Raw genomic sequence first — 12,220 nt, forward strand, 5'->3', positions numbered from 1 at the left:
GAGTCAGGGACGGGCTGGAGTCAGCAGCAAGCCTGAGACAGAGGCAGGCTAATGCCAAGGCAGCCAAGTTAAAAGGCTCACCTCCGTTCACTGATACATTGGCCCATGAGATGAATGTGAGGCCCTCTAACCCTCAATGTCCTGCATCCCTCAGCCCCATACTTCCCTGACCCCACCTCTCCCCCATGCTCCCACAATCCACTCAACCAGTATCCATCATAAACAAAACTGACAAGCTCAGTAATAATATTGGGAAGAACTTGAAAAGCTCATAGACTTGTTAAAACAAACGTTACTTGAATTCCATTAAAAAAAAAATTAATCCTCTGATCAGCTCATAAATCTATCAAAATAACCAAGCTCACATTCCACTGACAGCTGTGTCAACAACCCATGCTGAACAGAATCCATTAGTGGATTTGGAAGTCAGACAAGCATACATATTGAGATTCCACTGAACAACTGTGTCAACAGACTCTCCTGAGCTGACTCCATTAAAGCGTTTGAAGACGAGCAAAAGCTCAGCTGTCTGTCAAAGCTTTGAAACAGCCAAACAGATTGCTGAGCTGATCTTCAAGGAAAACAACAAAACCTTGAGACACAATTCACACCATCAGATCTGGATTTCATGATTGTACAATGTATTGTAGCATTTAGTCCAATGGCTAATGTACTCTAATGCATCTGAAAACATTTTCCACATTCACAATGCTGCTCATTGCCTTCACAGCTTGCCTGATATCAGAAATGCCAACCTGGCAAACACATTTTTTTAATGATCAGTTACATTATCAAAACATACCTAACTTATGATACATCATTTATTATGACATATGAAGTTGACAACAGATTTTTAATTTACCTTTCATATGGTTCCCAATTTCAAACCATGGCTCATGATACCTCTGCGCTGGCATGAATCAGTTATCTTCCAAAATTGACCTGACTCCATGAAAATTGCAAAAAGTCTGAAATGCCCACTTCTGCAATGGTGCTGGGAGCATGTAGGCTCCTGACCTACCCCATCCCGTGCCACTAATAATTGCCGATGCTGGGAATGAGGGTAAAAATCTTGGAAGCAAATCCCTCTTGCCATTTTTAAAGCCCGATGCACTTCGGCACCTGATAGGATGGGAAAATCCAACCCTATATCTGTTTTTATTATAGGTCAACACAAGTTTTGCACATTTGAACAAAACCTGGCCAATCTGATAAATATTTTTACAGCCCATTGTGTTCACAGCAGGAGTTGATAAGGAAAATCAGGAGAAGACTTGCAACAAACCTAGATTAGCAGTAAGCTCTTGACTCGGGTTACTTGTTGTCGAGGTGTGTGACAGAAAGTCATTGGCTATGGCTCACTGCCAGTCAGTAGACAACAGATATTCTGAGCACTTCTACATAACTGTTCGAAGAGCATAAATTTTGTTTGGGCATGTTTGAAATGTAATTTTTATGAAATGTAGGTTGCCAAAGTGTGTATTGAAAAAAACGTTTCAAAGCGAATTTGTAAAGATTTCTGCATCCTGTCTGACCCTGCTTTTTGATAACAGTGTTTAATATCGTTATTCAAATTGTCAGGATTGCTGGCTTGGCCACAAAATTGACTCAGAGGAGTTAGTCAGCCTGATGTCAATACAATAGATTTTGACATTGGTCTCAGTAGCAGATTTTTAATCAAACTCTTAAACATTTCACTATTATTCATCAATTAGAAGGCTCCTTTAGGTGCTGAGTGTCTAGACACCCTTTTCCTGTTGGTTACATATGGAAGTAGGTCCATCTTCCTATATCTTTCAACTCTCAGGAGTTCATTTTATTCTACCAGATCATGAACTTAAAACAAGAAAACAACCACCAGTAAAAACTTGGCACGTACAATATCAGATTTTATATTGTATTACCAATTGTAACAAAATTCAGAACACATGCTTAGTAGCTGTATTCAATATAACCCACAAACTTCCTGTAATGGGGGGTTGATCGTTAAGCTTTATGCTAAATTATCATATTTGATGTAGCTGCATATGCTACAAGTTGAGCTGTTTTTGTTATATCTTTGTTTTAATTCTGATCATAGCAGACGGATTTTCCAAAGATAGGCTCTGCTGCAGGTCTTCCACAATTGAATAGAAACACAGCCAGTGTGAAAGCATTAGGTGTGTGATTTATTGCTGCAGCAGTACAAGAGACCACATTATTGTAAAACAGCATATCATGTATTCTGGCTTTTTGTGCTCAGAATTAAGTTTTTTAAATTATGTTATTTCATTGAACAGAGCTAGCAGCGATACCGCTCCATCTTTATCTCCACACACAGTTTTCTGGTGTTCTGTATGAATCTTTACCTGGGTGAAACAAAAATAATTGGGGTCACCGATTAAATAGTAAAGGCACCAGAATAGGCCTTTTGTATGGATCTCAGCAGGTTTCCATATTTACTTTTATCCCACCAAGTGAACTCTCCTGAATCAATAGGACCAAATGTATTTATGTTTCCGCCCCTTGTTTCACTGAATGTAATTTTTGGGCTGGTTAATAAGGTTGCTTGGGACTTCCAGGGGCGGCTATGAAGGAGTAGGTCGCACATTTGGTGGCTCCCGCTCGGGTCCGACCTTTGGACCTTTTCCCTCGATTTGTTTACCGGACTTGATTGGAAAATTGATGATAGAGGCAATTGTTGATTGGATTCCCACATCGGTGCATGGAGAGGCGGACTAGAAGTGCTCGCAAAGGGAGAAACAGACGAACAGAGAAGGCTTGGGCTGAAGCTGCTGCGGGATAAAGCATGGCAGATGACCGGAGTCCTGGCTTGTCGACCCGGCGGTCAACGGAGCAGCTGATGCAATTAATCCAGGAGGGCTTCACCAAGCAGATGCACGAATGCTTGGACCCTATTAAAGAATCAATTGTGCGGTTGGAGCTCAGATTGAAGGCCCAAGATCGGGCAATCCAGAAAGTAGAGAAGGCGCTGGCTGAGCAGGAGGAACATCAAACTGCGGTGGAGTTGGAGGTGGTGATGCTGAGAGACCAGCAAAAAAGGCTCCTGAAGAAGGTGGAGGACCTAGAGAATAGGTCCCGTCGGCAGAGCCTGAGAATTGTCGGTCTCCCGGAGGGGTCCGAAGGATCGGACGCTGGGGCATACAAAGTGGACATGTTCGAGAAGCTGCTGGGGGATGGGACGTTCTCCCGACCCTTGGAGGTGGACAGGGCTCAGAGCGCTCGCGAGGAAGCCGCGAGTGGGGGACCCTCCAAGGGCAATGGTGGTAAGATTCCACAGGTACTTGGATACGGAGCCTATTTTACAGTGGGCCAGGCAGACACGGAGCTGTAAATGGGAGAACAGTATCCTGCGGATCTATCAGGACCTGAGTGCAGAGGTGGCCAGGAGAAGAGGGGGTTCAATCAGATAAAGTCGACCCTTTTTAAGAAAAAGGTGAAGTTTGGACTGCTGTATCCGGCCCGTCTCTGAGTCACGTATGAGGAGCAATATTTTTATTTCAAGTCACCCTAGGAAGCGGTGGACTTCGCAAAAAGGAAAGGACTGGTGGCGGACTGAGGACTTTGAACTTTGCTGCAACGTTCACGTTTTTTAAAAAAAGTTTCTTGTTTTTCGTTTGTTGGAAGTTATTTGTAATGCCTTCTGTATTGATTTGGGGCGAGTTGCAGAGCTGAGTGAGTTAAAGTTAACATTTGGACTGATGGGGGATGGAGGTGTGTTTGCTAGATGTTGGATCGCCTGTTTGATCTTTTCTTTGGTTATCGGTCTTTTTTTTTTCCAGGGAAATTGCGTTGGGACTGGTTTTTCGTTTGAGTATGTGTGTATGAGCGGAGGGGGAAGGGTGGGGAGGGAACAATAAGTGTGAGAATGTCTGGCGCCAGGGGCGGGGGCCACCAAGCTAGCTGGGCGGGCTAGCTCACGGAAGCGCAGTGGGGGGTGAGCAGATGTTAGGCTTGATTTACATTATGCTGTTACTAGGGGGCGGGGGGGGAATGTTCTGCTAACGAGGGAGGGACTTTTGCTGAGGGACAGAGAGGAGGTCGGGGGAGGAGACTGCCTGGGGCGGGCCAGTTGAGAGGTGGGGCGCAGGCTGGAGACTGGCCCAAGAAAGGTGATGGCTGATCGGCGAAGGGGAGGGAGCGATGAGCCCCCCAACTAGGCTGATCACCTGGAATGTAGGAGGACTAAATGGGCCGGTTAAGAGGGCACGCGTGTTCGCGCATCTGAGAGGACTGAAGGCGGACGTGGTAATGCTACAGGAAACGCACCTTAGAGTAGCTGATCAGATTAGATTAAAGAAGGGATGGGTCGGACAGGTTTTTCACTCTGGGCTGGACTCGAAGACTAGAGGGGTCGCGATCCTGATTAATAAGCGAGTGGCATTTGAGGCGGGAAGAATAGTTACGGATGTGGGAGGCCGGTATATTATGGTCAGTGGGAAGCTGGAGGGGGTGCAGGTGGTACTAGTAAATGTGTATGCGCCAAATTGGGATGATGTGGAGTTTATAAAGAGGATGCTGGGGAAGATCCCGGACCTAGATTCGCATACGTTGGTCATGGGAGGGGACTTCAACACCGGCATTGACCCTGGTCTAGACTGGTCGAGTTCAAAGACGGGCAGGGTGCCAGCAATGGCAAAGGAGCTAAAGGGGTTCATGGAGCAAATGGGGAGGATGGACCTATGGAGATTTGTGCAGCCGAGAGTGAAGGAGTTCTCCTTCTACTCACACATGCAGAAAGTGTACTCCCGGATTGATTTTTTAATTTTGAGCAGGGCTCTACTGACGGGGGTGGTGGACACGGGGTATTCGGCGATTACAATCTCTGATCATGGCCCGCAGTGGGTTGACCTACAGGTTAGCAAGGAGATTATCCAGCGCCCGCAATGGAGGCTGGACGTGGGACTTTTGGCTGACGAAGAGGTGTGCGGGCGGTTGAGGAAATATATTCAGAACTACCTGGAAGTGAATGACACGGGGGAAGTTTCGGCAGCGGTGGTCTGGGAGGCATTGAAGGCGGTGGTTAGAGGGGAGCTGATCTCGATACGGGCCCACAGGGAGAAGGTAGACAGGGTAGAGATTGGCCGACTGGTAAAGGAGATATTACATGTTGACAGGAGGTATGCAGAGACCCCAGAGGCAGGGCTTTTAAGGGAACTTCGGAGGCTACAGGGGGAGTTTGGCTTGTTAATTACAGGGAGGGCGGTAGAGCAGCTGAGAAAGGCGAGGGGGGGATTTATGAGCATGGAGAGCAGGCCAGCAGAATGCTTGCACAGAAGCTTAGAAAGTGGGAGGCAGCCAGGGAGATAGTGAAAGTAAAGGACGGGGACGGGAACCTGGTTGGAGACTCCGCAGGGGTGAATAAGGCGTTTAAGGAGTTTTACAGTAGGCTGTCTGGGTCGGAACCCCCAGCGAGGCTGGAGGAGATGAGGCACTTCTTTGGGGGGCTGAATTTCCCGAAGGTGGACGGGGGGCTGTTCAGAAGGGCTGGGGGACTCGATCGGGTCGGCAGAGATAGCGGAGAGTCTGAAGGCCATGCAGTCGGGCAAAGCCCCGGGGCCGGACGGGTATCCAGTGGAGTTCTATTAACAAAAATCTGGGATATTGAGGCCGCTGTTCAATGAGGCAAGGGAGCTTGGGGTGCTTCCCCCGACGATGTTACAAGCCACGATTTCATTGATCCTGAAGCGGGAGAAGGACCCGGAGCTGTGTGGGTCCTTCAGGCCGTTATCCCTATTGAATGGGGACCCCAAACTGCTGGCCAAAATCTTGTCCTTTAGGATTGAGGATTGTGTTCCGGACGTTACTGGGGAGTACCAGATGGGGTTTGTTAAGGGAAGGCAGTTGGTGGCCAATGTAAGAAGGTTGCTAAATGTATCATGATGCCCCAGGAAGGTAGGGAGGTGGAGGTGGTGGTCGCAATGGACGCAGAGAAGGCTTTTGATCGAATAGAATGGGAATATCTGTGGGAGGTACTTGGACGTTTTGGATTTGGGCGGGGCTTTATTGACTGGGTCAGGTTGCTGTACCAGGCTCCTGTGGCGAGCGTACGGACGAATAGGACAACATCGGACTATTTTAGGCTGCATCGGGAGACAAGACAGGGATGCCCCCTCTCCCCACTGTTGTTCGCATTAGCCATAGACCCGCTGGCAATTGCGCTTAGAGCCTCAAGGGGCTGGTCCGGGCGGGAGTGGAACACAGAGTCTCGCTTAACGCAGATGACCTGCTCCTTTATGCATCGGTCCCATTAGAGGGGATGGAAGCAAATATGAGGATTCTGGAGGAATTTGACCAGTTTTCAGGTTATAAGCTAAATATGGGGAAAAGTGAGATGTTCACAGTCCAGGCAAGGGGGCAGGAGAGGCGATTGGGGGAGCTGCCGTTTAGAGTGGTAGGTGGATGCTTTCGGTACCTAGGCATCCAGGTGGCGCGGGAATGGGAACGGCTGCACAAGTTAAATCTGGTCCGACTAGTGGACCAAATGAAGGATGATTTTCGGAGGTGGGACGCGCTCCCGCTGTCACTAGCTGGGAGAGTGCAGACAGTGAAAATTATGGTCCTCCCCAGATTCCTGTTTGTGTTTCAGTGTCTCCCCATCTTTATTCCACGGTCCTTTTTTAAACGGGTCAATAAGGTAATTACTGGCTTTGTATGGGCGGACAAGACCCCGCAAGTTAAAAAGGGGATGCTGGAGTGTTTGGGGGGGGGGTGGCGGGCTGGCGCTGCTGAATTTCAGTAATTACTATTGGGTGGCAAATATAGCCATGATTAGGAAGTGGGTGGTGAGGGGAGGGTCGGTATGGGAGCGAAGGGAGGGTCGGTATGGGAGCGTGTGGAGGCGGCTTCATGCAAGGGCACCAGCTTGGGGGCGTTGAAAACAGTGCCTCTGCCGTTCCCGCCGGCATGGTATTCCACCAGCCCTGTGGTGGTGACGGCCCTGAGGGTCTGGGGGCAATGGAGGAGGCATGTGGGAGCGGAGGGAGCATCGGTGTGGTCTCCAATCTGTAATAATCACCTGTTTGCCCCGGGAAGGATGGGTGGAGGGTTTCGGAGATGGCAGAGAGCAGGGATTGAGAGGATGGGGGATAGAGGGGAGCTTTCCTAGCCTGAGGGAGATGGAGGAGAAATTTGGATTGGCGAGGGGAAACAAATTTAGGTACCTGCAGGTGCGAGACTTCCTATGTAGGCAGGTTTCAACCTTCCCGCTCCTACCACCAAGGGAGATTCAGAACAGGGTAGTTTCCAGAGTGTGGGTGGGAGAAGGGAGGGTTTCTGACATCTACAAGGAACTCATGTGGTCAGAGGGGACGCAGACGGAGAAGCTGAAGCTCAAGTGGGAAGAGGAGTTGGGATGAGAAATTGAGGATGGTCTCTGGATGGACGCGTTGAGTAGAGTCACAACATGTGCCAGGCTCAGCCTGATACAATTCAAGGTCGTTTACCGGGCTCACATGACAGTGGCACCGATGAGCAGGTTCTTTGGGGTGGAAGGTAGGTGCGCAAGGTGTGCGGGAGGACCAGCGAACCATGTCCACATGTTCTGGGCATGTCCAAAGCTGAGGGGATTTTGGTAGGGGTTTACAGATGTCATGTCCACGGTGTTAAAAATAAGGGTGGCACTGAGTCCAGAGGTGGCGATTTTCGGAGTGTTGGAAGATCCGGGAATCCAGGAGGAGAAAGAGGTGGACGTTCTGGCCTTTGTTTCCCTGGCAGCCCGGAGACGGATACTATTAGCTTGGGGGGACTCAAAGCCCCCTAAGTGGGAGACCTGGCTATCGGACATGGCTAGCTTTCTCTGTTTGGAGAAAATCAAGTTTGCCTCGAGAGGGTCAATGTTAGGGTTCGCCCGGAGGTGGCAGCCGTTCGTCGATTTCTTTGTAGCAAATTAATCGTCAGCAGAAGAGGGAGGGGGCGGTGGGTTAGCTTAGTTTAGAGTAGGGGTTGGTAAAGGTGGGGCCTGTAAGGGAGGAAGACGGCTTTTGCACTATGTTTATAAATTCATGTACATTGTTTATTTTGTTGTTGTTGTAAAATCATAAATACCTCAATAAAATGTTTTTTTTTTTAAATAAGGTTGCTTGAACCATGTTTGTTTCTGAATGTTTTTATTTCCTTTGCCTTATGGTTTACTGTAATGCCATACTGGTAAACATTGTTAACGCTTTCAAAACTAATGGAAGATTTTAGCCTCCTAGTAAAAGAATGGTCTTCTATTTTGAAGAGGCTGCAGACAAAGGAATGCAAGCTGATAGCTACAGTGATTTGCAGAATTGATCCAGTCCTTCCAACTCATGGTATTCCAAATTGTATGGGCGGAATGAACACACAGCATCTGAAAAGCACAAATTCAGCATTATAGTTCACTTCCCCTCAAATAGTAATTGTGCCAATATCAATATCCGTAACCAGTCTTTCACTGACAGAATCCATCTCCTGCCAGCAGCATGGATTGGCACAGTCAGTGATTGAGAACATGCACAAAGACCACTTTCTGATATTGCTGCTATTTCTCTCGCAATTACCACTGATATAATTAGTTATGCTAACATTATTTTCTGGATTGAAGGGAGATTTCTAATGGCTGTTAGCAAACAGGGTGATCCTCAGGTGGACATATCATTTTGAACAGTGAAAATGTTTGATTCCATGATCTCTAAAAGAAAGGAAGAATTTGCATTTCTGCAGTGCATTTCACAAACTCAGGGCATTCCAAAGCACTTTACAACCAATGACGCACTTTTTCACTTGTAATCACTGTTATAATGTAGGAGTCTCTACAGCTTTTTTGCACACAGCAAGATCCCATAAACAGATATGTAAAAATTACAAGATAATTTGTTTTAGAGATATCAGTTGAGGGATAATATTAGCGTAGCCGCTGGGGAAACCTGCTATTCTCCAAATAATGCTGTTGGATCTTTTATGCGCCTGAGTAAGCAGGTCTCATCTAGCAGGTAGTTTGCTGTTGAGTTGTATTGAAGGGCAAGTATTATTTGGTGGCTCACATTTTTAAGATGGCCATACAAGCCAAAGATTGGGGTACTTGTCAGCATGTGTACAAATAACTAGATTAAAAGCCTCATGTGGCAGTGTGTGATCCAATATAGTAAGAATGAGGGTACATTAGTCAAGGCACCAAGCCAATCACGTTGCATGACTAATCATTGAATTATTCAGCAATTCAATCTGAAATGTCAGAAAGTCCTGAGCAAGACTACAGCTGGAATTCTCCGTTTGGTTTCCCGCCGGGACTGAATAGCGTGCGATTCACATTTCCGTTGGGGACACTTTCGCTTTCAGTGAGCAAGTCAGGGCATGCAAATGGCCAGCACTCTGCCGGAGCAAATTGAGAGAAATACCCAGCCCAGTGGGTGTTGTAACTGCTGAGGCAGGAATTAGCGCCAAGGAGTCTGATAGCTGGAGTTTTTTTTAAGCGCTCCAATTGCAACACACTCACTGCAGCAACAATTATGGCTCAGAGAAGTCCTACCCCCCCCCCGCGTTCAGGAATCCGAGTCCATGTCACTGGGGAGAGGAGGGACACCCTCTTCCTCAGGTTGGGCCGCAGACTTAAGCCCGCCCTCCTGAATACCACCTGGGAAGTGGTGGCAGAGGCAGTCAGCACTGCCACCCTCACCAGGAGGAGACAGCTGGCGATCCTGAAGGGTGGGGGTCATTGGTGAAGCCTCTGTCCAGAGAGGGTCAGAGAACTAGGGAGGGCTCCATAGGCCACGGTGCACATATCCTCTGGTTGGGGTGAGCTCTGCTAATCCCCAGCTTCCTCTGCAGTATGACAGCACTTCTGAGGATTGCCAACACCTGGTGGGCCCACGATTGAGCTCAGCCACGCCCATACCATTGATGATACAGCTGGGGTATGAGTGTGTCTAGGGGGCAGCCTTGGTGGGCTCCCAGATCGCCAGAGGCTCTCTGAACATTCAAAGGACTTGGGGAGCGCTCAGCAGTGTGAGCAGCCAGGAGCCTAGAAGTTGCACCAGAGGGGTATGTTTAGAACACATACTGCAGCATGGCAGGCCACCTGGATCCCGAGGACAACACCCTGAGTTCACGGACTTGGCACCAAGTTGTTCTCCACTACTGCCCCCAGCCTTGGTAGCTAACCTCCAGCAAGCCTGACAATTGTTTCGGCTTTTTCAGAATTTTTCTTGCCATCCCGCTCCCCATTCAAAGCCGTGGCACCCAGGCCCCGCTTATAAGCAGTTGCACTAAATCGCGCCCACATGACTTTGTCTAAGAGGGACAGAGCATGAAGTGTACAAGCTGTCAATGATATCAAAATCCATGAAAATGATGGTTTTGCATGGATCCGTCGGTGTGAGGTGCAAACATCGATATCGCTGCCAGCAAGGGACCAGATCATGGAGTCGGCATTGGCATCTGGCACAAAACAGATTTTTTCCATTTTGTGCGATTCTCACTTCAGACACCACCAAGCGGAGAATCCAGCCCTACATATTTTATACAAGTGTAACTAGTTTATGTAAAACTCAGTCTTTAAGTAAAATGTATCAGAGGATTTACTTGTGTTTAATTCATTAAAGAAAACTAAATGGGTTAAATTTATTACAAATGTTGCATTTTGCCTCACTTAGGAATTCCTTTTGTTCAATTTTTCCAAAAGGGGAAATTTAGCATGGCCAATCCACCTACCCTACACATCTTTGGGTTGTGGGGGTAAGACCCACGCAGACACGTGGAGAATGTGCAAACTCCAGACAAAGTGACCCAGCCGCGATCGAATCTGGGTCCTCGGCATTCACTTAGAAATTCTAAACAATGTTAGGTGACTGAGAAGAGATTTGGGAAGTCAATATTAAGATCAATCACTTGTTTATCTGGAGATTGGAGCACATTGAATCCTGTGTAACATTTTAAGACTTTATCCTGGAAAGTATTTGACCTCTGTTTTTATTTTAGAAACTTCAAGAAACTGTTGATGCGTTTGGTTTTTCTCTAAAATCCGCCCAGCAGCATCAAACGAATGAAACTCAGAAGTTACCTCCCCTCTCACTTCTGCATCCTGTCGCACAGACAGAGGTGAAGGTACACCGAGCAGGTGGCATTACCTTCTTGATTGGACAAACACCCAAAGCAATCTGTAGGTGAGTGAACATGAAGACACAAGTCAGAGGTCAAAGGGGCCCCACTTCCTCTTTGTTAAGGCAGCTGTGCTCTTTATCTCTGGCTATATAATACTTTCACCTGCAGGTAACACTTCAGGAACTTATCTATCTTTTGTATGTACAAGAGTCCAGAAAGAAATTGAACACGGTAGCACTTTTGTTTCACAGAGCCAGGGTCCCAGTTTCGACTCCCGAATTGGGTCACTGTCTGTGCAGAGTCTGCACGTACTCCCCATGTCTGTGTGGGCTTCCTCCGGGTGCTTCGGTTTCCTCCCACAAGTTTTGAAAGTCGTGCTGTTAGGTAAATTGGACATTCTAAATTCTCTCTCTGTGTACCCAAACAGGCGCCGGAATGTGACAACTAGGGGCTTTTCACAGTAACTTCATTGCAGCATTAATGTAAGCCTACTTGTGACAATAAAGATTATTATTATGTGATTATGTGAGCTCAGACTGTTCGCACTCAGTGTACCAAATTAATTTATTTGCCAAATGATAGACAACTACATAATGTGCAGGAAATGCTGAACCTATTCTTCCACTCACCATTTTGTTTCCATTCAGGTTGGCAGTACCTTTTTTCACAGTAGTGTAGATAGCAGAGTGCAGACCCTGTCAAAGTTACTGTAGAACCAGGCAAGGGATAGACAGACCGAATAGCAAGCGGTTCATTTTGAGAAATAGGCCAGTACTTTCCCAGAAGCCATTGTGCTCCTCTCATTTCTGATTACGTTGTTGCGCTATGTTCTCTGTAAATCTTAATTTTGTAAGAAACGTTGTACAGGATTTAGAGCGCTCACTTTCTAGATCACTGATTTAAGAAATCTTGTTTTGACAGCCATCACCATAATACAATAATTGAGCAATAATGAATGTGTTAAGGCATGAACTGATTATATGTAAATGACAATTGAGCCTTTCTTTGTAATCATGGGTGAGCTGAAAGGCCACATATGTGTCCTGGTCAGTTTTTGTTTATGTTCAGCTGTTCACTGGTGCTTTGCTGAATAATGCACGCAGCCCACACAGGTTCTGAAACCACGGATGCAGATACAGCAGTCTCTACTTGAGAC

The 12,220-nt window shown here is 47.2% G+C and overlaps 1 protein-coding gene across 5 annotated transcripts in view; it reads left to right on the forward strand.

Moving 5' to 3' along the window:
* The window catches only part of ercc6l2 (excision repair cross-complementation group 6-like 2), a 137,793-nt gene that overhangs the window by 118,459 nt on the left and 7,114 nt on the right, over nt 1-12,220 (forward strand). For 4 of the 5 annotated variants that reach the window (XM_072516736.1, XM_072516738.1, XM_072516739.1 and 1 more), the window contains exon 19: nt 10,942-11,126. In XM_072516736.1, the coding sequence (XP_072372837.1) occupies nt 10,942-11,126 (185 nt within the window). Of the gene's footprint in view, nt 1-10,941; nt 11,127-12,220 lie in introns of those variants that run through there. The other variant, XR_011949123.1, reaches the window with a different exon arrangement.

The sequence above is a fragment of the Scyliorhinus torazame genome, chromosome 9 (assembly GCF_047496885.1).
Source record: "Scyliorhinus torazame isolate Kashiwa2021f chromosome 9, sScyTor2.1, whole genome shotgun sequence".
Taxonomy (NCBI): domain Eukaryota; kingdom Metazoa; phylum Chordata; class Chondrichthyes; order Carcharhiniformes; family Scyliorhinidae; genus Scyliorhinus; species Scyliorhinus torazame.